The following is a 16,380-nucleotide window of genomic DNA, read 5'->3' as shown; positions in this document are numbered from 1 at the left end:
CGCATCTTTCTGTCATATTTAATTTATTATTTTAGGTTACTACTTTGATAAAGGTTTTCACAATATTTTTCTGTTTTCTGCTTACTTTTCAGATGTGGCAATTTGCTCCAAATAGTGTCCACTACCTTCTAAGCTTGTGGCAGCGAATGGTTGCTTCTGTACCATATGTGAAGGCTACAGAACCCCATATGCTAGAAACGTACACACCGGAAGTGACAAATGCATACATTACATCCAGACTTGAATCAGTTGCTGTTGTTGTAAGGTAACAACTGTTACTTATTAATAATGAAATAAACACTAATGGGTTGGAGGGAATGTCTTTTTATCAGCTACTGAAATGACATATCTGGTGAAATGAAAAATGTATGAATGAAGTTGAATTCCTACCACATTAAATTTTAAAAAGATTCTTTTGTGAGGGTAAAGGGAAAGGTAAGAGACAGGTTAAAGAAAAGGAAAGTTAGGTTGTTGAAATGAAAAGAAAGAAAAAATCACTCAAAATCCTTGTCCAGCAAACGTGGGTGTTCAATAATAATAAAGAACTAAGAGCCAAGTGTGAAATGTCAGATGACTGTTAATAATGAGGTTTGAAATATCGATTTTTGTTGCAGTTGTTTAAGAGATACGTTTATTTCTTGTGTCTAGTACTTCCCTCATCTATTTCAATTTAGTTAAAAGTGCACAGTTCGAATGCTCCTTCTTGATGCTATGTGGCCCAAATTCCTGCAGCTTGTCCTTTGAAATAACCAGTAGTCTCCCTCACTGACAGTAGACATCACAGAACAACCAGAATAGCCTGTTTCTGGTGCAATGGCAACATGAGATAATGACTGAAAGAGGGAAATCATTTGTACAAATCTAGTGCCTTCTTCATGTTTGCTCAACATTTTGACAAGTTTTTGCAGGTTCAGGGGGCATATTGCAGTCAAAAAACTGAGTCTCATTCTCTCAATTGCCATTAATGGAATAAGAATCCCAGTCAGAAAATGCCCTTTTTTTTGTATGCAAGGGGCATCTGGAAATTACTAACAATCACATTGTGTTACAAGTACCACTCAAACTACAGTGACCTCTCTTATAGGACGATGAACTGATCCTAGTACTGTTAACATTGTGGATAGTGAAAGGACAGTTCTTGTCTTTTGTGAAGTAGAGAAAGCTATGGAAGGGGACTTTCATGGGAAGAGATGTATCACATGCTTTTTGTGGAAGTAAGGAGCTGAGACAACAGATTTTATAAATGTTTAACTGCTGTGTATGGTCAAGAAGCTCCTGTTTATTGGGCAGATCATTGGCAGCAGCAGTGGAATAATGAGCAAAGTTGGAATCACTACAGTTTATTGTTATGCCACTTTCACCGGATCTCACTCTCTCTGATTGCTTTATTTGAGTACATGAATTGCACTGTAGGGTAACAGATTCAGCAAGAATGAAGAACTGCAGGCAGCTGAGCGTGAGCACGTGTGTAGTACCCACAAACATTGGCTCTGTGACATTGTAATGAAGTTGTCAGGAAGGCTGTAGTGATGTATTGACATCGGTGGGGATTATATTGACAGATGCCAGGTGCATTGATTGATGTTCATTAATAAATCATGTCCGAAACAACTGTTGTAAATCATTTCCAAAAACCCTTTGTATATATTGCTCACACCACCTAGAATAGCTATTTGCTATTTATCATATAAATTATTCTGTTAGCTTTGTAATTACAATGAATTGTCAGGATATCACTGACGTATTTCGGATCAAGTCTGTTTCATCTGTCTGATATCAAATTCCCTCCCAGCTGTAGTTTTTTTCGCTAGCCATCTTTGGGGCTGGAAAACACTGAATTAGATAGGTTGGGAAAGAGACTACTATTACATTTCCACTTCTCGAGCAGACCACCACCACCACCACAATCTTTTCAGATTAAATAGAAATCTACCTCATTAGTAGACTCTAGTATGACGTGGCCTGCAATGTAGTCACTGTGGAGATGGAGATGACATTTTATTCATTTGTCAGGGTGGCTGGTGTCCTCTCAACAGCCTTAAATAAATATTTATAGATATCAGAATGACAGAGTAGGATATATTACTGTCACATTATCATTTTGTTCTAGCTTATATGGGTCTTAAAGTTCATGACAACTTCAACACACATCATTTAAGTCTCATCTGTATCAGAAATGGACATCATTTTTAATAATTGGAAGGGCGCCCAAATACATGTTGCTGTTCTGTGCAACCTCAAAGAAAACTGGGTGTACAGTTACTTAAAAATATCTCTGTATCATGAGACCTTGCTTTACAATCAGTTCTCAGCATACGCACCCATAACTAAATAGACGGACGATGATGATAATTCTCATCATGGAACATTTTTATTGTATCTTTGAATGGCTCTAAAAGTGTCAGCCGTTCTTTTGCATCATCATTGTCGCAGCCAGTAACTTTTCAGGCACACCTTTTTCTGCAAGCATTTCCAAGATTGTTTCGTGCTGTGTACTATAGACTGTAGTGTTCTAAACAAGCCGTTCCACCAAGTCTCCATTTCTTGCTTCAGGCTGATCTGTATTGAATTCACCTAATCAGTTTTCTCTGTGAAGTGGACAGAGTTGTCGGCAGCATTAATCATGGACTACACCACTGCAGCCTCATTTTTGAAGTAATCATTCTGAAAAAAAGTATGTCAGGACTGTGTTCAAAATATGTGCAATGCATGTATAATGCTGAAAGGACTACAATACCTTGCATATATTAGTACCTCAGGTAATAACAAATACGATCTTACTAAGATGCTGGAGATTTGTTCTTAAGTTAAATGTTTCCTCAGTGTAGTTTTTAATAAATTCCCCAGATTTTTTCTGCTCGGAAATGTGAGTTGTTGCCATATTTTGTAGTGTCTAAACTTGATAAAAAAACGTGTGCATTAATAGATACATAAAGTCTTTCTTGACATGTATCGTTTCACATATCCATTATACATACACACGCATTCTAGCCTGCAATCTATGCAATGCTGGACATCATATGCTACCTTGTTTGATCGGCTTCTTTTCAGTGTGTCATGCTAATGTCATAGCATATAAGAAGTCATTTTGGAGGTGGAGAGCAACTGCACTCTACTTTCTTCACACTCGTTTCAGCATCCCATGCTCAAATGACCCAACCATCTTCTCTAGTATCCCAATCACTGCTCAGTCACTTGTGGCAGGATCAAGGCCACTTCTGAACTGGCATTTACAAGCTCCTGACAAAGAGTGAAATCTTTACCTGATATTGATGTAAATGGACGAAGATATCTGGCGCACGTTCCTATGCACTTTTTAGCTATCATAGATTTCACTGAAATTGGTAATGCTTCAGAACTTACACTTTATCATCTTCTGCAGATATGTACAACAGACGTTTGGTGATGGAGGCTCTGTAAGGCAGGAGAGCAGAGTGCCTGCCACAGTGCATCTTGCTGACATGAATCCCATGTTTATTAATTACTAATGAAAATCCCTCCCAAATGCTGCTATGAACACCATCTTTCACACTCAGGATATGTTCTTTCGTTTCAAGTCAGGTTTCACATTCTCCTCCATCTCAAGGTGACGTGCCTTGATCCTGCTGCAAGTGACTGAGCAGTGATTGGGATACTAGAGAAGATGGTCGGGTCATTTGAGCATGAGATGCTGAAACAAGTGTGAAGAAAGTAGAGTGCAGTTGCTCTCCACCTCCAAAAAGACTGTATTATCATATGGAAGATTTTTGTGGAATTACATTTACCAGATAATTTGAGTGAGATAAATGGACAGGGACCTCTGGTGGTTACTCCGTGAGATTTCTGTGACGCTCGGCACAGCAATTTGAAAAAACCAAGTGCTCGGTCGCTATTGGCCCAAAGAGAGGGAAGGGTTCACATTCCACCAATAACAGTCATGTTGAGTGTCTCCTGCAAGGGTGGTGTTACTAGAGTACATATATTTCACAGAATGCAGGATCCTATATTAAGCAAAATTTCGATGATTCTAGTAGCATAAATTGAAGAAAGCCTTAGAACACCAGTTGATATCTAAATGAGGCAATACTTCCAAAATTCTGTATGAAAAGCCAAGAAATTAAAACACAGAGAAGAAAGTGCAGAAAGATGGGAAGCTAGGAATTGTCGGATTGGACAGAGAAAAGCTTTCTCAGAGGAAGCATTTTCTTAATTTAGGTGAATAGTCTCCTCTGAAGGACACTGTAGATAATGAGTACTTCCTTGAATAGTACAAATAAATGAAGTTTCTTAGCAATGTAAGTCTCCCTGACATTTAAAGCATTATCCACACCATCTTCCTTGCAGTGGAGAATTACTCTAGAACAGGCTGTTCAAGTTCGCATGCCCACTCGGGAGCATGCAGGCAAGCTCAGGCATAGATGGACAGGAGTGGGCAAATAACGGGTGCACAGGCAGTCTTGCTGCCAGGCTGTAGCTTACGCAATCATACTCAAGTGGCCGATCTCAGTTGTTCACAGGTGCCCTTGCCCAATGGGATAGCATTGGAAAAGCCTGCTCTAGAGTAGTAGTACAATCTGTAGAGCTATAATGTGACACTTTTCATTCAGACAATACAAAAATAAAAACTGATTTGATGTGCTGTTGATGACAGAACCTGAAAATACCTTGAATTAGTAGAATAAAAGAATTGGAGGTGATGGAATGAGTAAGTGAGCAGAGAACTATACCAGGGTTGCCACAGGTTCTGAAAATCACGGAATTTTGAATGTGTCTGTGAAATCAGGGAAATTTGAAAAAAAAAATAAAAAACTGGAAAAATCTAGTTTTTATCTCAGTAGAGGAAAGGGTTTAAAAATATAAAAATATGGCATTTCATTCTTTTGATCGCTATTTTTTATTTTCTATGACTGGTTTCAGGCTAGCTGCCCATCTTCAGATCATATATTGCAGTTACAGAGTAACTTGTCACTACAGAACTATCGGTTCTCTGTTATGTTGGCTTAATGACAGATAACCGTTAGTTCTGCAGTGACATGTTACTCTGTAACTGCAAAATATGATCTGAAGACGGGCAGCTAGCCTGAAACTGGTCATAGAAAATAAAAAATAGCGATCAAAAGACTGAAGTGCCATATTTTTATTTAATGAACGATCGCGGAAATGCCATTAAGACAATCGTGTCTAGTTTTGATATAAATGAAAGGGTTTGTTTACTGAGATGTCATGCATAATCACTGGTTGGGTGCAGCTGAGCACATGCACTGCTTCTCTACTCCCTCATTACTACTTCCTCTCCCCTTCCTACCACTCCCCCAGCTTGCAGTCAGTGCTGTCGCCACTAGCCTTGAAGCTGTAGACGAGAGCAGGGAGGTGTGAGAAGTGGTTTGTTGGGATCTGGTTCTTAGAGACTGTAGATGCAGCGGCTAGAGGTGGCGGTCGTGTGTGTGTGTGTGTGTGTGTGTGTGTGTGTGTGTGTGTGTGTTGTGTGTTGTGTGTTGTGTTTGAGTGATTGTGTGAATGTATGTGCACTCTCACTTTCTGACAAAGGCTATGGCCAAACATTTAGTTGCAAGAGTGTGTGTGTCTTTTCTATACTCCTGTCTGCAGCTCAGTGATCATTTTTATGGTGAGTTGCTACCTATTGTTATTGATTATCAGAGTATTTGCACAAGTTATCTGTTGCATGAATTGATCACAATGGTCGTATTTCAACAACATGGTGTCTGTGAGTCCTGAATAGCTGACCACACTAGTGAATTTCCACAACAGGTGAAAACTGCAGGCCATTTCTGCAGGTATCTATTGAAACGGGCCTGCTGATGTGAAGCCCTTCCTTTCCCTCTAATGTGTGTCCTGCACATCACATCTAGTCTCACCAACCTTCCCGCAGGCCGGGTCTGTTTGTGTGTGGCATAATGCAGTGGATTTTTGTGGTTTATCCATGGTCAGGTGAATACTGGGTTATAAATACAAAAATCAAATAGGGATAATGCAGGAGTAGGTTTAATAATGAATAAAAAGAATAGGAGTGCAGATAAGCTACTACGAACAGCGTAGTAAATGCATTATTGTAACCAAGATAGACACGAAGCCCACACCCTCCATAGTAAAAGTCTATATTCCAACTAGCTCTGCAGGTGATGAAGAGATTGAAGAAATGTATGATGCAATAAAAGAAATTATTCAGATAGTTAAGGGAGATGAAAATTTAATAGTCATGGGGAATTGGAATTGAGAAGTATGGGAGGAAGAGGAGGAATAGTAGAAGGTGAATGTGGACTGGGGGTAAGGTGTGAAAGAGGAAGCCACCTGGAAGAATTTGGCACAGAGCATAAGCTAATCATAGATAACACTTGGTTTAAGAATCATGAAAGAAGGTTGTATATGTGGAAGAGGCCTGGAGACACTGGAAGATTTCAGATAGATTATATAATGGTAACACTGAGATTTGGGAACCGGGTTTTAAATTGTAAGACAGACAAATAGAAAAACTGGTAGAAACTGACCTCGGGGATGGTCAGTTTGGATTCCGTAGAAATGTTGGAACGTACGAGGCAATACTGACCCTATGACTTTTCTTAGAAGATTGATTAAGGAAAGTCAAACTTACTTTTCTAGCATTTGTAGACTTAGAGAAATGTTTTGACAGTGTTGATTGGAATATTCTCTTTCAAATTCTGAAGGTCCCAGGGGTAAAATACGGGAGCAAAATGTTATTTACAATTTGTACAGAAACCAGACTGCACTCATGAGAGTCGAGGTGGATGAAAGGGAAGCAGTGGTTGAGATGGGAGTAAGACAGGGTTGTAGCTATGCCTGATGATGTTCAGTCTGCATATTGAGCAAGCAGTAAAGGAAACGAAAGACAAATTTGGAGTAGGAATTAAAATCCTTGGAGAAGAAATAAAAACTTTGAGGTTTGCTGATGACATTTAATTCTGTCAGAGACATCAAAGGATCTGGAAGAGCAGTTAAACGGAATGGACAGTGTCTTGAAAGGAGGATATAAGATGAACATCGGCAAAAGCAAAATGAGGACAATGGAATGTAACTGGATTAAATGAGGTAATGCTGAGGGAATTTGATTAGGAAATGACACACCTGAGTAGATGAGTTTTGCTCTTTGGGGAGCAAAATAACTGATAACGGTTGAAGTAGAGCGGATATAAAATGTAGACTGGCTATGGCAAGGAAAGCATTTCTGAAGAAGAGAAATTTGTTTACATCGAGGATAGATTTAAGTGTGGGGAAGTCTTTTCTGAAATTATTTGTATGGAGTGTAGCCATGTATGGAAGTGAAACATGAACGATAAATAGTTTAGACAAGAAGAGAATAGAAGCTTTCAAACTCTGGTGCTACAAAAGAATGCTGAAGATTAGATGGGTTGATCACATAACTAATGAGGAGGTACTGAATAGAATTGGGAAGAAGAGGAACTTGTGCCACAACCTGACTAAAAGAAGGAATTGGTTTGTAGGACACATTCTGAGGCATCAAGGGATCACCAATTTAGTATTGGAGGTCATAAATCGTAGAGGTTGACGAAGAGATGAATACACTAAGCAGGTTCAGAAGGATGTAGGTTGCAGTAGTTACTTGGAGATGAAGAAGCTTGCACAGGATAGAGTAGCATGGAGAGCTGCATAAAACCAGTCTGTGGACTGAAGACCATGACAACAACAACAACAACATCCATGGACCCAGGAGTGCTGTTCACTCAGCAGGCCAGAAGCCAGAGGCCAGAGGTGATGGATTTCAGAAATTGTGACTGTCTCATCGCAAGTACATTGCAAGGTGTGGTGTTTTATAGACAATTTATTTATTTTAGTACATTGTGGCATTTCGAACGTAGTTTATATATTAGACACGATGGACAGTAAGAAGAAGAAAATTGTGGCAATCGCTGGCAGTTTGCACGCTATGTGCTCAAATATTTCTCGAAAGAAAAATCACATAATACCTGTAAAATAATAGATGTAACATTGTTCGTAATAACCAACAGTAATGAACGTAGCAGAACCAACATTTTATTGGCAGTAACCTATGTTATTGGTTTACACAACTCTTCTCCTCCTTACCCACTTCTTTCAAGAGGCCTATTTTTTTTTCTGAGGTTATTTCTGAAATTGGTGAAGTTATTTTGAATCTGTCTTGCGACTCCAAGGAAATGCATATTTTTGTCACCAAATGTGTTCTGTTTTATTGAAATAAAAGAACATAAATTGTCTTAATGAAACACAGTGGTCTTAATGAAACACACATACCATTTGGCTTGCTTTCTCCATCTAAAAACAGTTCATTACAAAAGATGTTGCTGTTAGTATTTAAGGTTTTTGCTCACATTAGGAGTCGCTGTCTACTTGCAAGTTTTATTTAAATATTTCCTTGTTTGGCACTATTATTTCTTGTATCGTAGCTACAAAGTACTTACTCTTGAGATCACCCAAATTAGGGTATTTCACTTGGGGACACTCGTGGCAACCATGTATACTAATAAAATCGAGATAATGAGCAGTTGTATTTTTGATGATTGTATGACATGGTGTCAGTCGACACAGTGCAGCTGTTGTTAACTTAAGAAAAGATTAAATTGCAAATTATTATTACATAAAAATATCAGTTGTTACTATCTGGAATTACTGCATTTGTGTCATCACAAGTTAACTGTAGAGACACTATGCGATCAGACCTGTTTGGTAGTTTGAGGCACATTCATTTGACCTTTTCACTGAAAGATGTACTAGCTCAAACTTAAGTTTACCCCCCTCCTCCCCATACCCAGCCACTCTTTGTGTGTGACTTCTTCACTGGAGCATTAGAAACATGGAGTTATCATCTGCAGAAAAATAGTATATTGTTTGTGGTGGAAGATGTTCTTGTTAAAGACTCGTGTCACTGGATTGTTGTAAGTGAAGATATGTAACAGTAGCATTTGTCCACAAAATATTTACAGTATAGTATTCCTCTATTTATTGTTTGTTAATCTTAGCCTGAGGTATGTGCAAACAAAATTAATGACTTGCTTTGTTTTTCCTGTGCTTGCAGACAGTTCTTTAAGCATTATACTGAAACAGAATTGAATTAAGCTGTCTCCTACTTACAATGCTACTACATATGGTGCAGTTACATTGGATGTTTCTAAACACTGAATAGCAGTTATAAGTCGTCATAAAATTGTTCAAAATCATAATATCGAAAATCTTTATTTTAATGTGTGAACTTTTACCTATTGTGATTCAATTTGCTGTTGATTTTTGTGTCTTGTAGAGATGGCTTGGAAGACCCTCTTGATGATCTGGGTATGGTACAGCAGCAGTTGGAGCAACTGTCAGTTATTGGACGCTGTGAGTACCAGAAGACATGCACACTATTAGTTCAACTGTTTGATCAGGCAGCTGGAGCCTACCAGGAGTTAATGTCAAATCCAAATTCACAGCAGATTGACATTACCATACAGGAAGGTATGGTTACATCCACATAAATGTCCAGTCTTAATACATGCTCTTTCTCTGTGAAACTTTTAAACTATTTCCATGTTTGGTGTATAATAATCATGTTGTTACAGTTGTGAAAGAGAGACTATTGAAATCGTTTTTCACATGAGAGTAACCTTTTAAAGTAATTACTGAAGAAGCATTTTTAATACATCACTATTAGAAGCAGTTCAAATAACACAAGAAATTTAGGGCCATGTGCACCTAATCGTAGGCTTTTTTATTATTGCTTCTCAACGAGGTTATGGAATTCTTCCCTTTGTTAATATTGTAATGGAATATCCTCTAGAGAGGGCGTAAATAACAGGAGTAGTAAAGGTAAAAACTTTACTGTATACTTGAGGCAGTGTGTTGCCAATAGGTACATGAACAAAACTGAAAATGTTGTGAAGCTCTTGACATGATTCATCCAAGTTGACTATAGAACACAAATACATGCATCCCTCCCCCCTCTCTCCCTCCCCCCTCTCTCGCTCCCCCATCTCTCCCTCCCCTCTCCCCCTCTCCCTCCCTCTCTCCCTCCCTCTCTCCCTCCCTCTCTCTCCCTCCCCCTCTCTCCCTCCCCCTCTCTCCCTCCTCCCTCCCCCCTCTCCCCCCACTCTCCCTACCACCACTCTCCCCCCTCTCTCCCTCCCCCTCTCTCCCTCCCCCTCTCTCCCTCCCCCTCTCTCCCTCCCCCCTCTCTCCCTCCCCCCTCTCTCCCTCCCCCCTCTCTCCCTCCCCCCTCTCTCCCTCCCCCCTCTCTCCCTCCCTCCCCCCTCTCTCCCTCCCCCCCTCTCTCCCTCCCTCCCCCCTCTCTCCCTCCCTCCCCCCTCTCTCCCTCCCTCCCCCCTCTCTCCCTCCCTCCCCCCTCTCTCCCTCCCTCCCCCCTCTCTCCCTCCCTCCCCCCTCTCTCCCTCCCTCCCCCCTCTCTCCCTCCCTCCCCCCTCTCTCCCTCCCTCCCCACTCTCTCCCTCCCTCCCCACTCTCTCCCTCCCTCCCCACTCTCTCCCTCCCTCCCCACTCTCTCCCTCCCTCCCCACTCTCTCCCTCCCTCCCCACTCTCTCCCTCCCTCCCCACTCTCTCCCTCCCTCCCCACTCTCTCCCTCCCTCCCCACTCTCTCCCTCCCTCCCCACTCTCTCCCTCCCTCCCCACTCTCTCCCTCCCTCCCCACTCTCTCCCTCCCTCCCCACTCTCTCCCTCCCTCCCCACTCTCTCCCTCCCTCCCCACTCTCTCCCTCCCTCCCCACTCTCTCCCTCCCTCCCCACTCTCTCCCTCCCTCCCCACTCTCTCCCTCCCTCCCCACTCTCTCCCTCTCCCCACTCTCTCCCTCTCCCTATCCCCCTCTCCCTGTCCCTTCCCCTCCCTCTCTCCCTGTCCCTTCCCCTCCCTCTCTCCCTCCCTCCCTCCCTCCCCCCCTCTCCCCCTCCCTCCCTCCCCTCCCCCTCCCTCCCCCTCCCTCCCTCCCCTCCCCCTCCCTCCCCCTCTCCCTCCCTCCCCATCTCTCCCCCCCTCCCCATCTCTCCCCCTCTCCCTCCCTCTCTCCCTCCCTCCCATTGCCATTGTTTTTATACCTTCATCACCACCCTATTAATCTAAACCCATAGTTTCCTATCCACAGTCTTCCAATTACTCTGCTCTGTTTCTATGTTGTGTTCCCTTGCAGCCTCTCCCTCCTGGCTACTGGTCACATTTCCCTCCCTCTCCATTTCCTTCTTCCTCCCAACCCTCAAGTTAACACTGTCCGTCAGCTATGAGGCTTGCTGATGGCTAATTGCCTCACCTGCACAGTGAGTGGTTATCTTCGTTTCTTACATTATTTGTATTGTAACCAAGACTTTCCAGTAACAGTTTATAAGTAGCACTTTTTGCATTGGTTTGGCACCAATGAAACTAAAATCCTTTCCATATTTTCCTTCATATTATGAATTGGACAGACATTTTACTACTGGTAATTTATTGGGTCATGTACACTTCTTTTTATCATATTTTGTATATAAAATGATTCCAAGAAAGTTAAGTATGGTAGTCCAGATAGCGATGGAAGAAGGCATTTGTTTCCCTGTGTTCAGTGAAAGGTACTGTCTTTCCAGAATGTTAAACAAAGCAGATTCCCGTTACTTTATGATAATTTGCTTTGGGCTTGATTTCCTTTGTCCATTTTGTTACTCATCATTGATGACATAATATTTATTTGTTTATTGTTTGTATATTTTTATTGCCAATGAAGAATACAATTACATGTATGTGAAGATTGCATAAGCAATGTCAGGATATAAATACATACAAAAATAGGCAATTAAATGATGACAAAATTATAAATAGGTTTATTTAGAACTTATGGCCATAATATTCCTTCAGAGCATAAAAACAGTTTTGAATTAACAAATTCTTGGCAGAGCCCTTAAATTTTTTCAGCTCCAATTGCTTTATTGAGTGTGGTGGTTTGCTGAACAGCTTAATCGATGTTGTCCTAAAACTGCTTTTTGTTTTGGAATAAAAACAGTTTCTTTTTTTATACCATTACATTGCCTCGTGTTATGGCTTTGTACATTGGAATGTACAGTAAAATTTGGTAAGTTTTTCTTGACGTATAAAAGACAGTGATAAATACATACACATGTTAATGTCATAACACTAAGCGTGACGAATAAATTTCTACAGTACCTTTTGGGTGAGACTTTGCAGATCAGTCTCACTGCTTTTTTTGTGCTATAAAGAGGCATTTGGAGTAACAGTTGTTGCTCCATGAGATAGCCGCTTAGGTCAGATGGGAATGCATATAGGCATAGAATGCAGAAAGCAGGGTTGCCTCATCTACTGTTGGAAATTTTTGACATCAAATAATTAATATGTGGCTGCAGCTGAGATTATAATGTAACATGGTGCCAAGGAACCTAATGAGTAGCTTTGCATTCTCTAAGGTTCTATTCTTGTAAGAAATATTTAATTTTCGCATTTTTTCTATATTCGTAGACAGTTTATTGGCGCTGCACCAGTCAGAGAGTATATCTGTTTTGAGTAAGGCAGTGTCATCAGTGTTGTTGTTGAGAGAACTGGATGCCATAATAAAACACACATCATCTACATATAAATAGCACTTTGAAAAATCATTTCTTATATTGCTTGGAGGGTTGTTCATATATAATATAAAGAGAAGGGCGCCCAAGACTGACCCTTGGAATAACTTGTTGAAGACAAGAGTTCAAGTTTTATGGGATAAGTATGACTTTATAATTTCAGCAGCAGGGTCAGAAAAACCTACAGTTTCTAGTTTAGCAGTAGAGTATTGTGAGAGAGAGTGTCAGAGGCCTTTGTTAAATCTATAAAACTTTGTGCTTACATTAAATTTTCCTTTCTTTGCCTCAAGACAATTAGCTATGTAGTTCATAACATCATCACTAGTTCATAAAGTTTTCCTAAATCCAAATTGACTAATAGAGAGTAGTTGATTATTTTCAAAAAAATTATTATTTGATCACACATTAACTTTTCAGTTACCTTAGAGAAAACAGATACAAGTGAAACTGGCCTGTAGTTGCTAGCCAAATTGTTGTCACCTTTTTTGTGGATTGGAATTACTTTGATGATGATCAGTTTTTCTGGAAAACAGCCCTCATCAAAACACTTATTAATTACAAAGGACATTTTGCTATACCACAATGTGCTCCTAAAATAGCAGGAACACCTCGAATTTATTTTATGAGCATAACATGATGTCATGGGAGCAACGACATATACGACATAATCTGCTACTAAAAAATCATCCATAGAATACTTGAAAAAGGCCTAAGGCCAAAATTGTATGATTGTACAGAAGAGAATGGCAGCTGAAGGCTTCAAGAAATCTTTCAAAAACATCATTGCAGCTGCGGATCCTATCACATTGAAAATTATGCAACTCTTAAGTTTCAATATCTTGAAATTAATATTGTCGATGTCAAATGGATCACTGTAAGTGAAAGAATGGATGTATACACATCTTCAACTGAATCATGCTCAAAATGAAAAATATTTTGTTATATTTTTCATTTTATAGGCCATACCTAAATAATAGTTTGGTTCATATTTGCTATTGGGTATTTTATTTGCAACATTGGTTACACTATTTACAAAATGATTATTGAAAGTATTTGCACTGATCTTGGATATAGTCGCAGAATATTTCCTACCTGGCACTGAATTGACATTAGTTATCTTCCATATTTGTGTAGGGTTATTAATAGCTTGTGCGAACAGTTGGCAATTATATTCTACTTTAGATTTTCTGATGTCCATTCTGTATTTGAGTTTTAGTTGTTTATACCTTGTTCAGGCAAGTGGACAAGAGGAGTTCTTTGCTATGGAGTAGTATTTGAGGCACTGGTCTTTAAGTTTTTGTAATTATGGTTGTACCACCTTTTCATCTTTTTAGTAACTGATGCCCTAGCTGTTGTAACTGTTTTGTTCCTTAGTGATAAGCCTAAATTAAATGCCTACAAGTAATGCTGTTCTGCCATATACACATAGCCAGTTTATTTGCATGAGATAGCCTAAAAATACAGATATATATTGTAGCCACTAATACTTCACTGAGTCGTATTCAACATAGATAACTAAGAATTATTGCTAATAACTGTTTCTATACTTAAATTCATAATGATTGCGTAGTGATCAGAATAAAGTGTATCAGTAATGTTTGTATAATATTTTGAAGAATGAGAGTAGTAATAATAGTAGCTATTTATACAAGTTCCACCATTTCATATGACCAGGCCTAGTGATAATATTTTTGAGCATACTATGCATACCATAGCTATTTATTAGGCTGTTTAGTTCTAAATTATCCCAATTACTCAGGTTGAAATCAGTATTAAAATCTGCCATTGTAATTACATTCTCTTTCATTAAGAATACCATATTTAATAGTGTTCAAATTCTTCAAGAAATTTTTTCTTAATGTCTAAAATTGGGGTTCTGTAAATACAAATAATTTCCATTTTATAAGGTACAACATAGCAGAAAGATACTTTAAAAATTTATTCAAAAGCTAAATTTTTTGTAATAGGCAATGGTTCTAAAACTGTAGTGACAGAGCCATCTCACTTTTTATTTGTGCGGCAAAAATGAGATGCTAGTTTAAAATTTGGGATACAAGCTAAATTAATGAGATCAGACTTCATCCAGTGTTCAGCTATACCAGTAATATCTAAGTTCTTTATGAAGCCAGTACGTACAGAATATCAAATTTATCTATTAACCCTTGAATGTTAAGAAACAGGACAGTCACAGTAAAAACTTGCTGTACAAAAATTCAGCAATGACATATGATGCTACAGTAACCTCAGCACGTTTATTTGAATGGCACCCAGTCATTATCCTTGTTGGTGCAAATGTCTCATCATAAAACCTGTATCACTAGCACCATTAATTTAGGTGCATGTTACACATTTAAAACTGTGTATATGTTCATGTAACGTAGCACTCAACTTACATGCTGTGATCACACAATGGTTAATGTGGGCATGACACTGCAGGCTGTGCTGTTACAAAAAACTGCAGACCCAAGCTCAGTGGGGAAAAATACTCTCCCATTGTGTCTTAAATTATTAGCACATTTAAAGCAAGTCTTAAATAATTGTTGATGTCCATGTTGTAACAAATAAAAAAATAAGTAGACTAGTGCAGATTGTAAGGTAACAAGTTTTTTCAATCACTTTTCACTGATTTCAGTTTTTTTTGTTTTTAAATTCCATTTTATCTGCTTGAAATCAAGTTCCATTTGGAAAATAAGTATTATGCTATGCAGTGTGGTTTCAGTTGCCTGAGACTGCAGTCGTGTGTGTGTGTGTGTGTGTGTGTGTGTGTGTGTGTGTGTGTCCATCCGTCCGTCCATCCTCTATTGTTGACGAAGGATTTAATGGCTGAATGCTTTAATTGTGAGAGTCTTTTTTTGTTGCGCCTATCTGCAACTCAGCATCTCTGCTGTATGATGAATAGCAAGTTTCTTTTTCATAATATTGTTATATTCCATCCTGTATTTTCCATTGCTTGATATTATGCTATTACTTATATGCAAAACTGTGCTGTTAATTTTGTGGAGTAAATAAATTGTCTATTACAGGAAGGCTTACGTGGTTAGTATACATCATAGGTTCAGCGATAGGAGGAAGAGTTTCATTCAATAGTAATGAAGAACATGATGCAATGGATGGAGAACTAGTCTGCAGGTATTTAACTGATCCACGTTGCTTTTCAATGATAAAAAATTTGTACTTGTTTAAGTCAGCAGCTCTTCCTTATTCCATTCAAATAAGAGGCATTCCAGTCTTATTCATTATGTCATTAAAAACAACTTAATATTCAAAGGAGTATCTTAACAGCAGTGTGTACACCATATTTAAGTTTTGTGGTGCATTAAAAGTGTGTGGAACGCTGGAATTGGAGGCGTGTTCACTTTTCTGATATTTGTCTGCCAGTCGCAAAAGCAAACTTCTTAGTCTCCCACATAGCTTCTTGCCCCATGGTTTCATCAAGGTAGAATGCAGCCTACCCAATTTACCTGCACAGATATTGAATGTAGCCGTTGCCACTGCTGAAAACTGGCTTAAAAATTTGTGCTGAAAGTATGCTATTGTCAGTAATGTAGTACACACCAAAACTTGAAGTTCAAACAGTTTAGTACCACATCAGTATTGTCATAAATACTTTTTATGCCCAGTTCAGGCCTCATTACTTCAATTTGGTATAGATAAATTGGTAGCCGTTTACTACACTCAGTATATATTATACAGTGGTTGTAGTGAGAGTGCAGTAACCTAGTGCCAACACCATAGTTTACTGTGCAAATGTGGCAAAAAAATTGATCAAAAGAAGTCATGTAATAAATTGCTATATACAATGATAACACAATTTAGACAGGATATCACTCTGTTCTTCAACCTG

General features: G+C 39.2%; 1 protein-coding gene across 4 annotated transcripts in view; it reads left to right on the top strand.

The window, feature by feature from the left end:
• LOC126174977 (exportin-7) overlaps positions 1 to 16,380 on the top strand; it is a 225,119-nt gene that overhangs the window by 108,032 nt on the left and 100,707 nt on the right. For all 4 annotated transcript variants that reach the window (XM_049921463.1, XM_049921456.1, XM_049921480.1 and 1 more), the window contains exons 8-10: positions 93 to 265; positions 9,248 to 9,441; positions 15,560 to 15,665. In XM_049921463.1, coding sequence (XP_049777420.1) covers positions 93 to 265; positions 9,248 to 9,441; positions 15,560 to 15,665 — 473 coding nt within the window. The remainder of the gene's footprint in view (positions 1 to 92; positions 266 to 9,247; positions 9,442 to 15,559; positions 15,666 to 16,380) is intronic.

Source organism: Schistocerca cancellata, chromosome 1, assembly GCF_023864275.1.
Source record: "Schistocerca cancellata isolate TAMUIC-IGC-003103 chromosome 1, iqSchCanc2.1, whole genome shotgun sequence".
Classification (NCBI taxonomy): Eukaryota; Metazoa; Arthropoda; class Insecta; order Orthoptera; family Acrididae; genus Schistocerca; species Schistocerca cancellata.
Note: the sequence above shows the minus strand (reverse complement) of the source record. Positions and strands in the feature narration are given on the sequence as shown.